Source organism: Gallinula chloropus (assembly GCF_964237585.1).
Source record: "Gallinula chloropus genome assembly, chromosome: 14".
Lineage (NCBI taxonomy): Eukaryota > Metazoa > Chordata > Aves > Gruiformes > Rallidae > Gallinula > Gallinula chloropus.
The window spans coordinates 4,629,676-4,651,295 of record NC_140099.1 but is presented as its reverse complement, the minus strand read 5'-3'; the positions used below and the strand labels follow the sequence as shown (position 1 = coordinate 4,651,295).

At 37.8% G+C, this 21,620-nt stretch overlaps 1 protein-coding gene across 1 annotated transcript in view; it reads left to right on the top strand.

Annotated features, from left to right (window-relative positions):
• The window catches only part of PPM1A (protein phosphatase, Mg2+/Mn2+ dependent 1A), a 30,122-nt gene extending 8,835 nt beyond the window's left edge, over positions 1–21,287 (top strand). The window contains exons 2-6 of the mRNA XM_084270411.1: positions 5,660–6,511; positions 8,250–8,367; positions 13,291–13,399; positions 16,033–16,090; positions 18,405–21,287. Coding sequence (XP_084126537.1) covers positions 5,678–6,511; positions 8,250–8,367; positions 13,291–13,399; positions 16,033–16,090; positions 18,405–18,434 — 1,149 coding nt within the window. The 5' untranslated portion in view covers positions 5,660–5,677 and the 3' untranslated portion in view covers positions 18,435–21,287. The remainder of the gene's footprint in view (positions 1–5,659; positions 6,512–8,249; positions 8,368–13,290; positions 13,400–16,032; positions 16,091–18,404) is intronic.
• Positions 21,288–21,620: the final 333 nt, after the last annotated feature.

Sequence of the window (21,620 nt, the reverse complement as noted above, 5' to 3'; positions counted from 1 at the left end):
TTTTCCTGTTCCCTTTGTCTGCCACATGCCATAGCTCATACATTTGTCCTCAAGCAAAAAATTAACGTTATTACAAACTTTCTTATCCCTATGGGTTGTTTTTTCTTATGTTCTTCTATTTGCAGTTGTCTTACAGCAATATAATACAGGCTAGACTTGCATGTCCAAGAAGGAAGTTTTCTGGTGGGCTAGTGTGTGTTAGTCCACGTTTATTAAAATAGCCCTGTTTCTGTATTTTCATTTTCTTTTTCATAGAAAATTCATATCTCACAGTTGGTCATGTATTCCTGTGCCTGAAAGTGCACATTCAAAAACATCAACTGTCGGTTTTGGTACTTTATTGATGTTCTTGAGCCGTGAATGCCAGAGCTCAAACCGTATAGCCTCCAATAGCTTTTAAATAGTTTCATTGGCAAGAAGCTTTTTCATGACTTCATTCAGCCCATGACTGTGGTGTAATTATGTCTCCTCATCTGCTTGTTCTGTTTTATTTTAGTCATTCTTCCGATCCCTGGGATGATCTCTGACACGTTGTTTGTTAACATTAATTGATTTGGGGCATCCAGTGTGTCCTGTCATTTTTTCATTCAATAGGCTCTAACTCCTGAAAATGGTTCTGCAGTTACGTGCTGCATCCAGCCTGCTTAAGGCAGGGAGGGCGAGGGGGGGGAAGTACCAGGGATCAGGTTGAAGAGATCGAATGCCCTTTTTCTATTCATTAGCAGTCAGGATAATTTGGTGACTTGCTCTGTGTCCTGTGGTTCAAGTAAAGGTTGTAATCTTTCTTTATGGTACTCATTACAACACACAGGGCGTAATGTCACTGGGAGAATTGTTCCAGGAAATTGGAGTATGGGGATGTTTCTTGGCTTGGTTTGAACAAGTGCCTATGATTTCAGGGTGGTTCATGTAAGCAGCTTATCCTATTGGAAGGACTACGGCTCGAACGCTGTTTAAAAGGGATTATTAAATTACATGTTGTTAAAGCACAAGTTTCAGATGAGGGTGATTGGTTCTCTTGGACAAGACCTTCAAATCCTCCTTGTTTGAATTCCTTTGAATTGACTTTTTACAGGGTGCATGGAGTTAAATTAACTGTCTTTTGTAAAGAATTTAAGACTTTGCTTGATTTGAACCTTCAAGCAAATGAATAAGCAAATAGCAAAGCAGTAAGAATTATTTTCATGTGTATCAGAAAGCGTTCCAGTTGTGCTGTCTGGATAGCACAATTTGAAGAACAAATGAAGGGGCAAAGAGATTTCATGCATTCCAGTGATGTATCTGTGGTTGTCCATGGCTGTCCATGGTCCAGTATACTAATTACCCTCCTTTTCTTTGCCACTCTGTTCTCCGGTTGCATCTATTTTCAAGGAGTTTAGCTACTGACTCTTTGGCATGCTCCATTCATTATTTCAGTTTTGTTTCTAATGCCGCAGTCCTTTGAATTTTGGCACTCTTTGTGTTTTGTCCAAGATCTTGTTACTTGATTTTTTTTTTTCCCTAAGCCCTGTGCAGTATTCTTCCTTCTCTGTCTGCGAACTGCAGCTTGAGTTTTTCGTGCACTTACTGTAGAGGCTGTCCTTCAGTTTGACCTCCACAAAATCAGTGTTTTAGAAGGCATAGTTTAGATGCACTCTTAGATGCTTCCCCTGCGTATTCAGTTTTATACATAGAGGTCCATTTTCACTTTTAGTTTTTTTCAGAAGCCTCCCTCTCCATTTTTCCAGAGCCAAAACCCAGGAAGTTTGCAGAAAACTCTTCTCTTTAGGAGAGAGAGTAGAAATCACTGATACAGAGATGGTGAACCAAGAATTTTCTTAGGTTAAAATTGAAGTTTGCTTGACTGATGATTGTGGCAGTTGCAGAGCCAGATGATGTTTTAGGGGTACCATTTCTGGAGAAAAAGGTTGTGCCTCCAATCTTTTTACAGATTATATGCAATATTATATTAAATACTGTTCAGAATTGTCCTTATCTAAGGGGGGGGGGGGAAGCAGTGCAAGTGTACATTTGCCACTGAACTTTGATTAACATGCATTTTCTCTTTATTTGGCCTTAATACGGATAGGAAGAATGTCTCCTTTAGTATGTATGTGCATCGTTCCAGGATCTTGAAAGTTGAGGCTTCCAGAGTAGAGGACTGGTCTTCTGTCTTCCACTGGTGTTTTCTAACATGATTGCAGAAATGCACGGCTGGGTTAAGAAGGGCAAAGAGGGAAAGGCAGTAAAATGATTTGGAGAATAAGGGTCATAAGATGAGAATTCCTGTTTAGGAAGATGACTGAAGAAATACAAGAGGGCTGTGTTACCATGTTCAGAATCTGTTGCTTTATTGCACATCGTGCACATATGATGTTCTGGGTCTGACTTAGCTCTTCAGCATTATTACATAAAGAAGTCATGCTGTAACTTGGGTGCTTGCACTGCTATAGGTTAATCTGATTTGCATACAGAGTTATATGATTAACTAAAGGTGTCGTTCCAACTTAATCAGTATAGTGCACAAGCCACTTAACAACAGAGTGAAGAATGTGGTAGTGATTTAAGTAGACAGTGATGTATGAAAGATCTTTCCGTAGATAGGGACTCAAAAACAGACCTAAATGATATTTTGAGTAGGAAGGAGACATGACTTTCTTATGTCAGCCTTTGTGTGTGTGTCTGTCTGTCCCTTCTATAAAACTGAGATTTTTTTTTTTTATAAGTAAGCCTCTTTAAATTCTTCAGGGTTTAGCCACACATAAGGATGTGGGGGGAGAAGTAGTGGGTAGCCTCCCATTCATAAAGAATTTGCAGATGGGTCATATTCCACTGCAATTTTACTGAACAAGAATTGAAATTCTGGAAGGACTGAAAGTTTGGCACATTCATCCTAGCCACTAGTAAAGTCTGCTTTCCTTTAAGATGCAGTGGGGATTTTGGAAACCTGGCCTACTCTCCTACAGGTTTATACTGCTGTCTGGTGAAAGTATGATTATAACTAGAGTGTAGCAAGGAAGGCAGCTGCAGTCTGTTATTTCAGTTTTCAGAGGGTCACTACTTTTTGCTACGGGCTGTGAATGATTTCCTAAGTAGAAGTTACGTGACCACATTGTGGTTATTCTTCTGTCTGGTTGTATTCGCCTCTACGGTGGGTAGCTTGCACCTTTGAAGAATCATGTGTCAACATCTCACCTACAAGGTTTAATTTAGAATAGCAACACCTTTCAGTTTACCTTCTGGGGAAGGATAAGGCAACTAGATTTTAAATGGAGAGCGGGTTTGTTAATTTTTGAAGTGTGCTAGCAGTTCTGTATCAGTTGCTAGAACTGCATATGACCTGTCTGTATGTATTTTTAATTGTGGTTTACATGCCAAGCTACTGAAAGGTCTGAACAGCTTACAAAGCACAACTCTGAATACTGTGTACCAGTAATGTGGGAGATCAGTAGGAAAGCTGTGCTTTTTTGTCCAAATTTGACAGTGCTTGTGGTCAGTCTAACTGCACCCTGTTCTTAATGCTTTTCTGTTTTGTTTTAAAGACATGAATATAAAATACTTCACCAAAATGTGGTAATTTCCAGGGCAGTTTCTCCTTTTCCAGCTCTTAAATAAAGGTGAAATAATTGTATATCTGCATTCTATTTTATCTCTTTGACAATAAGGAATTGTTAGGTGTTTGTTTGAACTCTGCTGCTATCACAAAGTGACTAAAAAGTAGTATTCTACAAAGTCATTCCCCGTTTGACTTGTGGCAGCATTCTGTAATTATTTTGACTGCTCTGGCTCCCCTAGAGTTGCACGTGAAGATGAAAAAGTCTTGAAGTCTTTCTTTAATCCTAGCAACTGCAGCAATGTGAACCTCAGGCCTGTGCTGAGCGTACACGATCGGTGTGCGGTAGATTTTGTTGGCTGGTTGCAGTTTGCGTGGGCATCGATGTTCTGTCTCTTCTCAAGCCAACACACAACTTAACGTGGGGTGAGAGGAAGCAGGGGTGTGTGGCTGCTGATGGCTCTTTCCATACAGCTGAAGTATGTGCAGCTTTTGTTTTTGTAGCGAAGCACGTGAGCCAAAGAGTGTATATCCAGCCCCTGTGCCTCACATTTGAATCACTGTTGTGGTGACATCAAATATAAACATTTCTTGACTGTTTATTCTAACACATACAGATGTTTTAGAAAGGTTGATAGTGGCTGGAAGAGACAGTGTGAAAAGCTTTGGATATATACTCTCACAGCTGGAGCTGTATTGCAATAAAAGCATCTTATCAAAAAGTGATGTTATCACCTAGAAAACTGATCAAATGTATTCAAAATTAAAACCTTCTAAAACCCCTAGAGTACTAACATTTCTGCTAGCACAGCTGTGTAGTTGGGGCCTCAGGTAAGATATGTTTCAGAGACTCTTCTTGCAGTTAATTTTGCTCCACTGTCTTCAAATAGAAAAGCTTGTAGTCTTGTTCCATTACTTTGTATTGTATAACAGTGATTTGCAGTCTCTTTGATGCTTCCCAGGGCAGAATTTGCAAGTACATAAAATGTGTGACCTATTTTGTATGGTTTTGGTTTTTTTTAAATAATGAATGCACAAATAAACTGATGTGGATTAGAAGGGTGGGTTGGATGGTTAGGGTGTGAAAGCCATGAAGATAAACCAGTCAGTTTACACTGCCTGCAAATATAATTCTTATTTTCTTAAGCATGAATATTTGCTGCATCACATCTTGATGGGAGGTGGAGGAGGATAGGGTGTGCATTATATTGGTCTGGCTTGAATAAGAAAGCATGAATTTACAATACTTGTGCTTTTATATCCAAACAGATTTCCTTAGACTTGTCAGGGACAGTTGTCTTTCAGTGAAGCATGAATACATTAAGGTTTTAACTAAAGCTGCAGCACAGACATCTGAGAAGCTTGCTGCGTAATTTAACTGAAAACCTAAGGATGAGCTTTCACAAATGGCTGAGCCAAACTAATGGCTCACTGCTGCCTAAAGGGACAGCTGCTCTGTTCCTTCTGAGTCCTGCTCCTAGTTACTCAGTGTTGCCTCTTCCTTTATGCAGACTCTGGCATCATCTTGATCATTCAGATCACTTTCTCTGTTTAAAAAAATAAATGGGCCCCCAATAAACACACACACACACCACACCACCCCCTGAACCTCCTTCCCCCCCCCCAAAAGAAAGCCTAATGAGTTTGCTTTCGCTTCTCTACCACCATCAGAAAAACAATATGAGCAGGACCTGTGGCCTGCAGGTAGGGGTGTAGGGAATGCCACTGTCCTGGAAACATTGAACTCTTTCATTGGCTCAGTAGTCACAGGGAACAGAGTTATTCAGATGTGTGCCAGTTAACAAGTCCTCTTTCAAAGTAACTCCATACATACTTACACTAGGGGCTTTTGTCAGAACCATGAATGGTAGTGGAATAAAAGTTTTTCGAGTAAAACAGCTGAAAACACTTATAAAAATATGAAAAGTGCAGTTCAGCTAGTAGCAGTGGCCTTGCTTAAATTAGATGAAAGCAATGCAAATTTGACTTGAGACGCAGAAAAGTCAGCTTTATACCTCTGTATTTTTGTCATCTTAACATTTTATGCTGTTACTTAATAGTTTCCAATATGATATTTAAACAAGAGATGTTTAAGAAGTATCTTAATAATCCTTTTTTTCTTTTTAGAACTGAAGGAAAGCCATCATGGGAGCATTTTTAGACAAGCCAAAGATGGAGAAGCATAATGCCCAGGGGCAAGGGAATGGGCTTCGCTATGGTCTGAGTAGTATGCAAGGCTGGCGAGTTGAAATGGAGGATGCACATACAGCTGTGATTGGTTTGCCAAATGGACTTGATGGATGGTCATTTTTTGCTGTATATGATGGGCACGCTGGATCACAGGTTGCCAAGTACTGCTGTGAGCATTTATTAGATCACATCACGAGCAACCAGGATTTTAAAGGGCCAGATGGGCCACCATCTGTGGAAAGTGTAAAGAACGGGATCAGAACAGGTTTTCTGCAAATTGATGAACACATGAGAGTCATCTCTGAGAAGAAACATGGTGCAGACAGAAGTGGGTCAACAGCTGTGGGTGTCATGATTTCTCCCCAACATACATACTTCATCAACTGTGGAGACTCGAGAGGTTTACTCTGTAGGAACAGGAAGGTTCACTTCTTCACACAGGATCACAAACCAAGTAATCCACTGGAGAAAGAGCGTATACAGAATGCAGGTGGCTCTGTAATGATTCAGCGTGTGAATGGCTCTCTTGCTGTTTCAAGGGCACTTGGGGACTTTGATTACAAATGTGTCCATGGGAAAGGTCCTACAGAACAGCTAGTCTCACCTGAACCTGAAGTTTATGAAATTGAGAGATCAGAAGATGATGATCAATTCATCATACTGGCTTGCGATGGTATCTGGGATGTTATGGGAAACGAAGAGCTGTGTGACTTTGTAAGATCCAGACTTGAAGTCACTGATGACCTTGAGAAAGTTTGCAATGAGATAGTTGACACCTGCTTGTACAAGGTAGCCAGACTCGAGTGAAGAAGTTTACTGTCTTTTCACTGTTAGAATTTTATGAACAAGTTCAGAATAAGTTTTGCTTCCAGTCTATAACTATACAATGGTTTTGTTAACATGACTGACAGTAATTGCTGGTTCCCACAAAAATGGTAGTAGAGGGGGAATGACAGTATGGCTTTCTGGGTGGTTTTGGCTAAGAGTTTAAAATCATGTACAGGTACTGATGAAAACTTATGGTCAAGCCAAGGAAAATAACTGCCCTTTTCTGGTTTACAGCATACTTACCAAAACCTTAAATCTTAAGACTTAATCAGGCTGGAGAATATTCTTTCCCTTCCTAATCTTCCTCTCCTTTCTTGGGCATGCAGTAGTAACATTGCTGTCATAGTTACACCAAGATAAATGCAGAATGAATGAACCTTGACTTCACGTTTTGCAGTTTAAAATTTCTCCTTGACTATATGAAGATCTGACTTAGAAAATTAGTTTTAATTCTGGTTTAATTGCTGTATTTAACTCAGTGTTGTGTGATACAGTTCTGAAACTAATTCATGTAGAAGATGGGACTGTTTTATTTAACCAAATATCTGTAATTTTATCTACAGTAACTTCTAATTTGTATTAATAGATTGCAAGATGGTACAGTTACAGAAGAGATTTGAAGTATTGAGTATCATAGGTTGATGCTTAATTTTCCAAAAGCAAGCTATGTCATAATGTAAAAAAACCCAACAAGACAACATCTCTGCTCTTGCCACGTGGCTAATAGGGTCATTGTTTCCCTTTTGGAAGAATGTAACTGCCTTCCAATGCTTTGGCAGATTGATGCAGTGTATATTTTTGGTTTTACAATTTTTGTCTGGTAATCCTGGAAACAAACACTGGGGAAGGAACAGTGGCTTGTGGGTGCTGTAAGCTTTGCAGCAGCCAACTGTCAGTACCTCCCCATACACCCATATACTCCTGGTTTAAACACTGCTTGGTCCTGACGTTGCTGACTTCAGTGGATTTAATTGGTGTTAAAAGTTAATCGTATGGATGCCTGTTTGTAGACCAGAGCACAGGATTATTGAAAGTAAACAGTTATTTTTCATAAGCAGGATGTGTTTGTATTTCAACATATTCAAGTATTAGGGTTCTGTTTAGTTGGAGTTTTAAATGTTTCCATTTCAAAGAAGGCTTTTGTAAATGTCTGGGCCCCTTTTAGCTGGTCTTTTAACTGACTGTCTCACTTGTAACTCCTCTTGTTTTCAAAGAAAAGGGGGGAATCTCTAATAGCTGTGATTTTTAGGTGGAAGCACTGTCAATTCAACACTTCCCTACATAGTACTTTTAAGCAGTAATGGTTTTGTTTACCCATCTGATATTCAGCTCTTTTCCCAAAATGATTAGGTAGTGCTTAAAACAAGATGGAACATAACTTTGTAATTACACATCTCTTTATTAATAATGTCAGTCTTTAAAAGACAATGAGCTGTCTATAGTTGGCTCTGTCTAGTCTTCAGACCATAAAAGAGGAAAGAACAAAGTAACTTAAAAGTTGTACTGAATGAATTGGCAGACTTTGTGAATTCTGTAAGGGGGAGAGGGGAAATGAAGGGTAGTGATAATATTAATCCATAGTAACATCATTTATATTCTCATACTGTATGATATGTGAATTTTTGTGTGCAAAATGCTTTGATGTGCCTTTAGCCTGGTGTGTTTATACATTCTCAAATATTTTTTTCTTTTCCACCAGGGAAGTCGAGACAACATGAGTGTGATATTGATCTGTTTTCCGAATGCACCAAAGGTATCGCCAGAGGCGGTGAAAAGAGAGGCAGAGTTGGACAAGTACCTGGAAAGCAGAGTAGAAGGTGGATCATTTAAAAAAAAATAAGTAACTTTGTTTCTAAACAGACCCCTTGGCCCCCTTCCCCTTCCAACAGCTAAACTCTTTAACACATACAGGCTTTTTATAGACCTCCAGGTGCCATTGGCCATCTAGTGTACATCTCTGAAAAAGGCACTCAGGCAGTCCTGCTGTTCGGAAAGTGAAGCAGCCTGTAGCCCTGAAAATTATTCAGGATGGCAGAGAGATAATTCATTTATGCTCAGTGTTCTTCATGAGCCTGTTAACAGCACTATTTTTTGACCGGTAAATTCTGGTTCCTGTTATATGGAGTTAAATAATCAGAATATCTTGCAAAGCATCTGTGAAGATGGTAATTTGAGTGCCGTTTTTCTGTATAGATATGTACAAATCAGCCATAATAATTTATTATCCAATTAGTTATAGCTTGATTACTGCCATCCTTAAGGCACCTGCTAACATATTTACTTATTTGGAAGAACATCAGAAATTTGTCGAAGCTAGTCTTTAAGTATTCATAATGAACAAAAGCTCGGAGCTTATATTACTCTGATAATAGATTCAGATTTTTTCTTTAAATTTGTATTTCAGGACTTTTTAAACTTTAAACTGAAACTGTAAGTCTTAGATGGTTTTGGTAATCTAACTAAAAACAGTATTTTAAATCAATTTTATTTAAAAGATTTCTCATTTAAACTGGATTTATAGTGCCTTTTAATAATTAAAAACAAACACAGGTCGGATTTTTGTTTCTGAAATATAAGACACACTGTATGCATTATTTGCATAGGTTAAGTCTATTTTTGAAGTGGACTCCTCTAGATCTATATGTTACAAGTCTAGTTATGTGTATATGCTCCAAGAGTCCTTAATACCATCCAAAGCACGATAACAGAGTTCTTCACAACTATGGTATCGGTGATTAGTAAGTTAGAGGAATAGATTGTGCACTTTTTTCCTTCTTAACTTGCATGATGATAACACAGTGCAGCTTTAGAAATTTCACAGAGAACTTGCCTACATGGAAATTCTGGGTTCAGACAGATTAATGTGCAGTTTCAAAGCGTAGGTGCTCCTTCAGAAAGTATCACGTTTTCCAAAGGCCTCGTTCCCTAGGTCTTGCCAAACTGCATCTGTTCTGCCCTTGAACAAATGTCCAGACAGACATTTCTGTGTTCTAAGAGAAGTTGGTGCACAGTAGGCAATAGTGTGAATCCTGTTGACAGTGTAGCAGGAATATCCACGTGCATGGTAACACTGCAGGAGTTGTCAGATGGCTTTCTCCATTTCAAAGCAGTGAGCAGTTTTGCACCAGGCATTGGAAGAGCTTACTATGTGTGCCCACTCACAGAATTGGTGAGGAACCAGCATGCTGTAAATTCACACGTTATTTTACAGCATGCTAACTCTCCTAATTTGGGCAAATGTTACCTTTGGATCTTTGTTCTTGTGTCTGTGCTCGGACAAACCCATGACCCAGAATATGAAAATATGTTCTAGTTAAGGCTGCTTATTCAGCTGTCCCCATTGTACCCCTGGGGATATTACAATGAGGAAAGCTGCCGTTTTTATACAGTCAATGCAGTAAATGAAGAAGCTAAACACTGGTACTGCATGTGATGATGGTACACACAATGAATTAGGCTGCCAGGACTTTGCATTTAAACAAATACAAAATTTCAGGAATGAGGGGAGTGTGATACTTGCATAGAGGCAGAAGGATGCTGTGTGTAGTAATAAAGCACTTTAATACTAATTTAATGTAATGGTGTCTGAACGACTTGAGGAAATACACTGTACTTTCCCTCAAGGTCTTTGTTTCTTTTTTTAGAGTTGTCCTCAATTTTTTGTCTATTGTTGCACAAAGATACTATTTAAATTAATGACTATGTAGTAAACACTATTCAACCCAGCAGTGATTTGTATCAGCTGTATTCAGAACTTGGCCTTTCAGCTCTTACTTGTGAGGGAGGATGAGAGACTGAACTAAAGCAGAACTGCAAGAGCAGGAGTTGTTTGACTTCGTTACATTTAACTTAATTCTTGTGCAATTAAAGTGATTGCTGGTGTAAATGGATAATGCAATACTGGCTAGGAAGATAGGACAGCTACAGCATGTGAAGCTTTTGACACTACAGTAAATAACCTTGCTGTTATCCTAGGATACTTTAATAATGGCAGTGCTAAACTTTAAAAGCCTAATCTTCAGCTGAAGGAACTAGAAAATGTGAAGAGTACTTTTAGAATGATCTTAATCTATAACATCAACATATAAAGTTAAAATTCATTAAAATGGAGACTTGATGAAAATGCATATTATGTATTTTTATGCACTTCAGTACTCAGTGTAGTCCAAATAAACAGATTTGATGGTTACTAATGTACACTTTTTCTGGTTGTACTTTAATTCCCTCAGCCCAGAATATATCTTTATACTGTTAAGAAGTAGTGCAAATTTTAAGACTGAATAGGACTTCATACTGATGTTCATTTTGAGTAAGGAGAGGTGATTCAGAGCTTTTAAATGTAGGAATTTTTCCATTTACCATGTCACCTACTCTCCTTTTACTGATTTCAATGTGCTTGTGGTCCAGATTAGTAGTTACAATAAATGGCAGTGGAAAAAGAAGCAAGTGTGGAGAAGGACCTTTGTGCCATTACTTGCAATAAATCAGCATTAGTCCTAAAAGATCATGTAAACTTAATGGTAGAAGGAATCAGTCATTCCAAAATGTGTTGCTATTATTTGCACTAATGTGTTATTGATGTGTTAACTCTAAAGAGAAACTTGTCTTAAGCTTTTTTCTGTTCTCAGTTTTTTTTAAGTAAAAACATTCCGTAACAGATTATCCTTGCAATATTTATACCTAGAGATAAATAATTTAAAGTTAGCTGTTATATGTTCTCTTCCCACATTTTTCACAAAAGCAAAATTCTGGCTTTTTCTTAAACCTTGTGTGGAATTCCCATTCAGAGTACAAAATAAGCAGATATGTTTTGAATCCTTTATTTAGGGTTGTAAGTACATTTTTCCAGTACTTGATGACATGAAAATGTATAGAAGATTTAAAAGTCAATTAAAGGTTGGGGGGAGGGTTGTAAGATGTATTGAAAGAAGATAATTCCAATAAATTAAACACAGCTAGCAGACCGACTCCATTTGTTGTGTCTTCAGTGTTCATTCAGTCTGTATCTATAGTTTTATCAAAATATAAATGTATTCATTTAGTGGAGACTGTATGTTAAATGTACTGCAGTTACAGGTTGTGAAACTGTGTAGTATAGGTAAACTATAAATTCCTTATTTTTGTATGGCAGAACTTTAGCACTAGCACAATGTAGAATATACTAGATGTTCAAAACTGCACAATAAAGGAACTTGGCAAACCAAATCCGAGATCTTTGCTTCTTATTCAGATTTAAGAGCGTTAGACTATTCACTTACTAACTACTAGATGGGAAAAATGACTTTTGGCTATAGATTTTGAGGAAATGGCAAGGTTTTTGAGGTGTCTGTGGTATGTGGTGTCATGCATTTAAAATGTAGGTTTTGAAGTAAACGGCTTAAAGCTTTGTGTTGCAGAGTTTGATGCTGGTTGAGGGCTTAGACAGTGTTTCCACTGTACCTTACAAATAATTTACACAGCCTGACTGCAAAAGAGAGCTGATTCTTTTTGTAAACACACACAGCCCTGAAAAACTCTTGCATGCACAAGAAGTAATTCACAATTGTTGTCTGTAATTTTTTAACTAAAAAGGATGGGATTCATGTGGGTGTTAAAAGCTTTTAATGTCCCTTATTTTACTGGTGAAATTATACAATGAAAATGTGGTATGGTCTTCTGCAATCATCATCTAGGGCAAAAATGGAGTGCTAGAGTATTATTCAAAAGTGATACTGGTAAATTCCAACTACTCTTCAAGCTGTGTAAATGCTTTATTACATGAAGATAGTGTGTGTGTACATACATTCATGTGTGTATATATATATGCACATGTGTACACATTTTTGTAAATGTGCTACATATACAATCTTCACTTGAAGATCAACAGTACCAAATCTTAATAATTCAGGCCTCTTGGAATTTCTAAGAGCTTGTATTTACGGAGAAACCAGTGAGATGCATTCTAAAAGATGTGCTTGTTCTTTAAATTTTCTAAAACCCTTATTTAAAGAGCAACTCTTCAGGGTGGTATGGTCTGAAATCTTTTGAGTTCAAATAAACTTGTCTGCTTGTGACTTGGGGGAGGGGGAAGAAAAAAAGAATAAAGTTAGTGACTTTCTTGGCAAGCATGACTGTGGCTACAGTACAGATTCTCTTCACTCAGAATTTCGAGTGGATCAACTTTTAAATAACTGCCCACTTATCCCCAAAGTGAGTTGAGGATGGAACTCTTAGATGTGATGTCCCTGGCTTTTCATTTGTATGTTCTTAAAATTTGCACGTTGCTGTAATGCAGTGAGGAACAAGTATTGGCTAATACACACAGAGTCTTGGGAGCTATTTTTAATGTGTCTAACCTTTTGTTTCTTGAAAATACTATGCTGTGATGGTGATAATCATTTATTTTCTGTTGCAGCGGTAGAGCTGATGTTAATAACCTGCCTCATGCCCAGGGCATTTTGTTGGGAAGATGTTACATCTTCTGTTATACCTCATGTCTAGCAGAAAAGCTGTTAAAAGAATGGTAGCTGTGTGTTTCTAAAACCAGTGTGCATGTTAACAGTTTAGCAACATATATTTGTCAAATCATTTTCTTACAGAACCAAAGTTTAACAATTGCCATGTTGAAAGTGGTCTGTCTTTTATATATATATGTATATATTTTAACACAAGTTAAGCTGCCTTTTTATAAAACTGAGTGTTTCAATCTTTTAAAGTTAAATTTGGACTGCACTTACAAAAAAAGTACTTCTGATTCCCAGAGATCATAAAGAAGCAGGGTGAAGGAGTCCCAGACTTAGTCCACGTGATGCGTACGTTAGCAACTGAGAGCATCCCAAACCTCCCGCCAGGGGGTGAATTGGCGAGCAAGTGAGTTCACATCGGTGTCAATGTGGTTTTTGGTTTAAATCAAAATTTAACTGTGTAAGGCCACTCTTAAAAGCAGGGGTGGTGGGAAGGGAAGAAGGGTCCCAGAGAAGAGGCGATGATCTGTGCTCCGGTCTTTGATTACCTGGTTGTTCGGAATGAACAGGATGAGGGTAGGAGCGGAGATAACAATGAATCGCAGCTAAAATTAAATGTCAAACTAGCTCTGGGAAGGACTTCAGGGTTTTTTAAGGGTGGCCTGAGTGTGTATGTTTTTTGTAATTAACTGGGTTTTTTGGGTGGGAAGTTATATTTGAAGATGTAAAAATGTTGTGCTGACTTTAGTAGTTACTTGGATATGCAGTTCTGTCCTTTGACAAGGAGTGATATGCATATGGTGTTTTGCTTGGCAGCTTTCTTTTCTTGTCTGTAGCTAAAGCAATGTTGTAATTGCTTCTAAGTTTGCTTTTGTTATCTCTCTGCTTGTGACAAATCTGAAAACTGGGTAGAAGTCTTATCAAAAAAAGAAAAGCGGGAAGTTTAATTTACAGCTTTATATAGTCTGGCTTTGCCTTGGGGAGTTCAATGTTGATCCTCTGTGGCTTCTCAAATTGATGTTCAGTCTTTAAGGAAGCAATGGGCTTATCTCTTTCACACACCAAACAAAGTGCTTTTTGATTCCAAAGACTGTTCGAGAACCTGTACTATGTTGAAATGGATTGGACACTTATGGTACAGACTACATTTTTAACCCTTCAGAGTATGATTTTTGTATTGTTAAAACATGACCACTCTAGGTATGTGATTGAATAAATAACTGACGACTTCTACAAAACAAATTTGTTTCTTTTATGAACTGTTTGACTAGGAAAAGAAGAGATAGCAGTTAGATACATAATACCAGCATCTATTTAGGGGGTGTCACAGTAGTTTTGAAGTATTGATGAGTCAGTTACTCGTGAAATATACCATACAAATTGATTTTCATTTCCCTCAGTTTCCTTTGGCTAGCAGTAGCATTATGGTTGTGAGGAAGTGCTGAGAAGTCACTGAAGTGACTGACTTCCATGAGGTTTTGTGTCTTAGTCATGCTAGTTTGAATAGGGGTTGATGGAAGTTTGGAAGTAATTGGATCTTAGTGTGACTCAAAACACTGCTGTCATATTGGAAGGAAAATTGTGCTTATCCAGATACCTGCCTTTATTTAGAATCAAAGATACTTATTTCTTGAAAGATAAGGGTAACTTTGCAGTTCATATGTGCAATGTACTTTGTGTGTAATTGCTTGTTTTTATTGCTTTAAATTCAGCCTCTTCTTCCATGCCCTGTAATCATTCGCTAGACTCACTCCGGTGTTCATACTGCTGCATGGTGACTTTTCAGTGTTACGGGATGATTATAAAGCCTATCATCTGCTTTTTTTCCCCTCCTAATGCACTCCTTTGTGATTGCTCTGCATGCATTCGTGAGCACTTGAAAGGTTGTTCTTTGAAGTTTGTTTTGTATTGCGGTTGCAGTCTGTTACTTCACTCATACTCTGTTCTGCACAAGGGGGATCTGGAAGAAAGTTGCTTTTTAAAGTCCAGTCTATAATTCTTGTCTTTTACTCATCTCTTCCCTTCTTGTTCCCCCTCCAAAGTTGTTTCCTTACATGCTGGGTAAGGCAAAGGCTTCATCTTCCTTCAGCCTTACTTTTTTTTTTCAGTATCAGGTTTTTTTTTTTCAGTATCAAGAAAACCTTTTCACCCTGTATAAAAAATAACAATAATAAACCCCACCATATTACTCATTTACCTGTTGCTTGCAATTTTTCTATTAAAATTTTGTCAATATTTCCTGTTAATATTAGAAAACCCAATAATCCAGAGGCAAAAGTGAAATTGCAAGCTGTCTCAAATATATTGTGCAACTTATATTTTTAAAAGGAGGAAGCTGTCAAGATGCTTGAATTAATTTTTTAACTTTTTATTAGACCAAATTCTTCCCAGTCTGAAGATACTATATGTGGAACTGCTGCCAGCAGTTAACCTTTTCTTAAGAAAGCTTGCAGGAGAGTATTGGGGGTATTACTGTAAGAGGGTATTGCTGCAAAAATATTTTTTTCCAGGTTTCTACATGGAAAGTGCATTTCAGAATGTAACATGAGCAAAAATGTACTTCAGAATGCAATTTTTGTGCATCTAGAAAATAAATAAAGACAATATTCCCCTATGGAATTGCTATAATACATGAAGCGTTGCTGCAGTGTTCATCAAACGCACAAATGACCAAATCTTTCAATGTCTGTCGTGTTTTCTGGCACCTTTTTTTTTTTTCAAAGCCAAGGGGCAAAGCACCAGAGAGCTGTGCAGCCTCACCTGAGCATGAGATTGTGCTCCTCTGCCCACCTCTGAGGGTGCTCAGCCTTGGGGCTTTTTGAACCCAAAGGTTTTAAAGGCTGCGATAGTTGTGTTCCATGTTTAATAACACCTCGTGCTAACTTGCAGTAAACTTGGTTCTGTGAATATAAAACCTTTCACAAGTTTGCCTTTTAAATTAAATTGTACTTTAGGAATTTGAATTTTTAAAATTAAATAAAAAGACGCAACCTTAAAATCTTGTGGGTTTTCTGTTTGTTTTGTGTTTTTCTTCTCTAGACGGAGTGTGATTGAAGCCGTTTATAACAGACTGAATCCCTACAGGAATGATGATACTGTAAGTATCCTTCTCTTATGTGTTCTTTACCCCCACCCCAATTATTTTAGCCATTTTGTAAAGAAACATAATGCTAGTTCTTGTTAAAAGATCCCTTCCCCCAAAAAAAAATGAATAACAGTGTTGTGCTTTTTGGAACTATGTTTTATAATTCTTTTCTTCTGCCTTCTGCTGATTGTGGTCTCAAAACTGGTTGATTTGTTTGTCCTCTGGAATTTCATTATTTGAATCCTGCCTGGGTTTCTAAATGCTTTCCTGCCAAACAGTGCAGTGTGTGGTGTATATCTTTTTTCCCCAGAAAGGAGCTTAAACAGATAGATACATACCAGCTTTAAGGATATATTAGTTTTCTTAATGACCATACCAGCTTTAAGGATATATTAGTTTTCTTAATGACCATGTGAGCACTTCTAGTCTTAAGCGTAGAGAAACAGCAAGCATACTGTTCAGGTTATGTCAGTGATGTGTAATGTGTATCCAGAGTCAGTGGGGATAAATCCCCAGAGCTCTTAAAATAATAACAGTGATCTCAATTGCAGTTAGATCACTGAAAGTGCTGTGCCTCATCAAGTAATTAAGATGATCCTTTGCCTATCAACTTTGATGTGACACAGAAATGAAACGCATCCAGACATATAGAGCTGTGTGTTAGCTTTACAATTGGGTTGCTACAGGTTATTTGTCAGTTCCTTAGCATAAAAATGCCTAAATGCTGGCTGAGAGGATGCTTTACCTTCAACATACACTCTCTAGTATGTTACAGTTCTACAAATGTATGGTACACAAACTTCTGATGTTGGCAGCCTGGATACAGAGATTCTGCGTGCTGAATAATTGGCGTGCGGCTCCTGCATTTTTACTCACTGCTGCTTTTATTATGCATCCTCACACTTGAAACACACACAACCATTTTGGTCTTTCATATAATTGCTCTTCTTTGCTACTTCTGGTCTCGAATTAAAAAAAAAAACGGAGGTGGTACTTTAGCAAAGGGTAATTTTAGTGATTTTGCTGGGGTTTTTTACTACACCTCCGTGCCAACTGTTCTTCTTTATGGTCTGTGATGAATTCTGTGTGCAAGTTTGAATGAAGGGTGCAGAACTTCAGCGCTAAGAAATTGTCATATGTGGCATTGCTAGAGACTTAATTAGCCTCTTTTCTCTCAAAGGAATCAGCAAGGCAGTGCTTTTAAAGAGGAGTAATATTTCTGCCTCCTGCAGTCTCAGTAATGACAGGGAAGTGTAGCTGTGGAAGCGCGAGCAAACACTGTTGTTAAAGCCCATCATGGCCTTAATTACTTCAGGGAAGGTAGCAGGTAATGCTGAAACAACCAAAGATTGCTGCACAGAAGCAGTTTGCTCTGATGCCAGTGCTAGTGACTTAACTGTTGCTTCAGCCTCCGAGCTGTGGTCCCACTTCTTGGTGGCAGCGTTAACCTGTGTACCCAACGTGTGAGGCAGTTAGGAAAAGCTGAATATAGAGCAATCTAAGCAAGGGAAAAGAGACATGACACAAATGCCAAAGGATTTAAAAACACGTACTAGAGTGACATATTTGCTTTGTACTAGGATTTTTTGTAACCAATAGCAGGAATTGGTTAAATGTTTTTCAGGGGGGTAGTAGCTAACACAAAATCCACTGTTGCCTGTGGGGCTAAATGGACCAAATTGCAGTGATGCTCAGGTGTTGGCTGTCTGGTTGTAGTGCCATGTCATCTGGCATGACACCTCTCTTTCTGCACCTCTCTTTTTTTTATACAGTTATGATGTAGAGTGCACCATGTCTCTGCTTCTAATTTTTTCCTTATATGCAGGGTTGGTTTCTTTTTCCTTGTGGTTTTATTACCATCCTGAATTAGGGTTTCCTGCAGTTACCCAAACTACACTTCTCTAACCTAAATTATAAGTGTTGAAATTGATCTGGATTATAGCAAGGTGTCAGTTGATGAGTGTATCTTCCTGTGCAGTGAGGGAGGGCTGAAAACAGCTCTCAACACACCTGTGTAGAAAGTGTATCCTCCTTGTATCGCTTCTAGCTGCTCTGGGAATGCTTTTGAATAATGTTCCTAGGGTATTCTTTTGATGATTGATATTATCAAACATTTGGTCAGATGTTGAAATGTCTTGGTACTTAATGCTTCATTAATTAAGTGTATGTGGATTTTAGTTACTTTTAAATGTTATTTCTGAAAGGGGAGAGAAAACAAGCTCCTAAATCATCTTAAGTCTTTACCCTTTTCAGTCTGGATTATCCAGCAACCGGTACAACTGTGGGCACTCCAGACTTTAAAGGGTTCCCTCTTTTTTTCTTTAAGGATTCAGCATCAACTGATGATATGTGGTAAAACTGCTCATCTAGCTGTGGAGTTCACGTTTCATCCTTCAAATGAAAATGCAGCCCAACCTCAGTGACCCTTCTTAACATCCATCCTCAACCTTAATTAAAGAAGGGAATACGATGTGTTGGTGAGAGTGACTACAGCAGTACGACATCTAGCCCAGGAACTGATCTTTTTTGTAAAACAGACTTCTGTAAACGTGATTTCAAACCATAATTCATGTTGTAAATCAGACTCCAGCAATTTGTTGTATGATTTTGTTTTTGTAAAGTGCAATTGTCTTTGTACAAAATGCTCATATTTAATTATGAACTGCTTTAAATCACTATAAAGGTTAGAAGAAATGTTTGGCTTGTGTGATGCAACAATATATATCCCTTTAAATTCATGTTGTGGTCTTGGATTGCAAGGAGCAGCAGCCTAGCCAGCTAGGTGCTCAAGAGGTGCACAAAACTGTAAAGATAACTTTTTGTTTCATGTGAAAGCTGAACTTGTGGGCAACTTACCAGAAATGACCGTGTGAGGGTTTGCTTGGCAAGGAAAAAATAACTGAGAGTAGTGAACGTTCTTCAGCAAACATAGATGGTGTTCTCAGACATACTCCTGCTCTCACATTGAGTTAAAGGGAGTTCTGGTTCTGACTTCAGTGGGAGTTCAATCATGCCCTATTAATAGCATCGTGTTCATACGCGTACGAACCTTGGGGTTAGAATGCCTTGATTTTCTGCACCTCTCTTTTTTTATTATTTTATTAACCCTTACCCAAAACTACTAATCACTGAGCACGAACAGGCAGCTTTCTACATACAGTAGGAGTCTGCAGCATTTTTACAATCCTGATTGGCTGGGTCTGCTGCTGTTCCAAGTAAAATACTTTGAATTCCATTTTATCAATAAAGCTTGATTTAACAACCAAGAAATTTATCCATAAATGTGTAATTCCTTTTTTTCCTGCCTTTTTAAAATGTCAGTGCCATTGTAAATGATATTTTACTTGTGGAAGAATATTTTTATTAATTGGTAGCCCATTTTTAAAATGGGGGAAGGATTTTGATTATTGCCCAAGACATAGCCATATGCTAGAGGATGATGTGGGATAAATCTGTTACCCTGTTTTTTACAAGTGTGGGTTTTTTTCAGGCTTTTTGGTGTTGTGTTTTGGGTTTTTTTTCCTCCCCACTGAAGATGTGCATTGGTTTGAATTTGCCTACTGTTTGATAAAAATACATTTGTCAAAGCCTGACAATCTTTAACATTTTATGGTGTGTGTTTTTAATTGACCCACTTACTTAGAATGAGAGACTAGTGGTTAAACAGTACTTGTGATTTGAGATACAGCATGTTGACAATATTTAACTGTTCGTTGTTTAAAATTCTAATTTAAAATTTTATAAGGTAATAAACTAATTTGATTTAAGCTTAGCTTTCTCCCATTGAGCATACAAAAATTAAGTTTTCAAGTCAGTCGTGTTTGCAAAACTGCTGTTTTGTGCACCTTGTATTGTCTTTTTGGTTGAGAATATTGTATTTAATATGTAGTTTACTCATTTAGTAGGCAGATTCCCCAAACGGAAAATCAGTAAAACAAGTAGATTGTAACATTTACTGCAGTTAAACAGAATCAAAACTTGGTGTATAATTACTTTTTTGATAGGAAAATGTAGTACAATGCATTTTGCTATATTTGTCTTTCCCTAACTTTGAAATATACATATTTGTATATATAGCCTTAAAACTAATGCAGAGTTAGGGAACACTGAACAGTGAAAAAGTAACTTATAGTGTCTTGGAACTAAGTATAGTATATACCAGCAAACTTTTTCTTTTATCCCTCTTGTCTATGTGGGGTGCTTAAACGTAACTTCATTGTATTCAGTTTGTAATCTGTTCAAGCATGAATGAAGAAAACATAAGCACTATTTGTATTTATAAATTTATAGCAATTTTTGCTTAAAGAACCAGTTCCTTACCTACCTATGAATAAATGCTTAAAATGTCTAATTTTGTTGTAGAGTGCAAAACTATAATAATGTTAAGTTATAGCTTCACAGGCACCTAATTAACGAGCATATTTAATAATACGTGGTGTATTAGTGCAAAAGCTAAACTTAATTTAGGACGAGGCAGATAAAAGTTCTGTCCTTTTTCGTAGAGACTAAAGTTTAGTTTTGGAAACTGCAAAACCTTGAACTGGACTGTGGAACCTTTTGACTCTTAAACTTTAAAAAATCGGAAGCAAAACTGTGGTGTGAAAAGCCATACTTCAACCTGCAATCGCTTAATCTCAGCGACACAGGAGAGACCTGGAGCCTCCTCGTACGAGGTCTGCTAAAGGCTAGGAAGACAAGAACTCTGCCATTGCTGCAGGCGATGTAACTAGGTTTGAGGGTAGTGGAAGAAAGCCCGTTTCAGGCCTTTCTCTCTCCCACCTACGTTCAGCGTTTTGATGATGTCAGAGCACTGAATCTACTCTATGTATGCATAAACACTGCCATTTTAGATACAGGTTTTGATTACGAAATATAGGGATTAAGTATATAAAGCATCCTAAGAAAGAGGCAAGCTGTACTTTTCACTGCTCTGAAAAGAAAAAGGCACTTTTGCACCTTTGTGCATCTCCTTCTTGCACCAGAAACTTTTTTTTAAATGCTAAAAACATTAGCACCTCAGGGGCAAGGCAGCAATTTATTTTCTTTTTTTTTTAAGTATTGTGTGCTATTTATTTCCCTCTTGGAAAAAGATTCCTGTGTGACAAAAATGAAAATTGTGTGATGTTAAAAGATGTATTTTTAAATACATGTTCAAATAGGATGGTCCCAATTTGCTTGTCTTTAAAAGGAAATTACATTTGTAAAGCTACTTTGCTTCGTGTGCCATGCAACTTTGTTTTCCTTCTACATTTGACAGCTTCACTGGCTTCGGTTTCTATGAGTTTTGTTATAGTCAGATTAAATGTTTCACTGATCGTTCTGGGACAATACCTGTACTGCTTTATAGACAACTGTTACCAATAATTCTCACTAATTCAGCATTGAAATATGTTCAAGACAGAGGCTTCTAAAGTGTGTTTGAAAAACCAGTGTTGGGTTAACTTGATGTGATTACATGAAGGTCCTAGTTTTGCAAGGCTTTGTAAACCCATTGTAATCCAGAGTCCCAGGTACCTGTGGCAGGGGAGAAATCTGCAGGGCC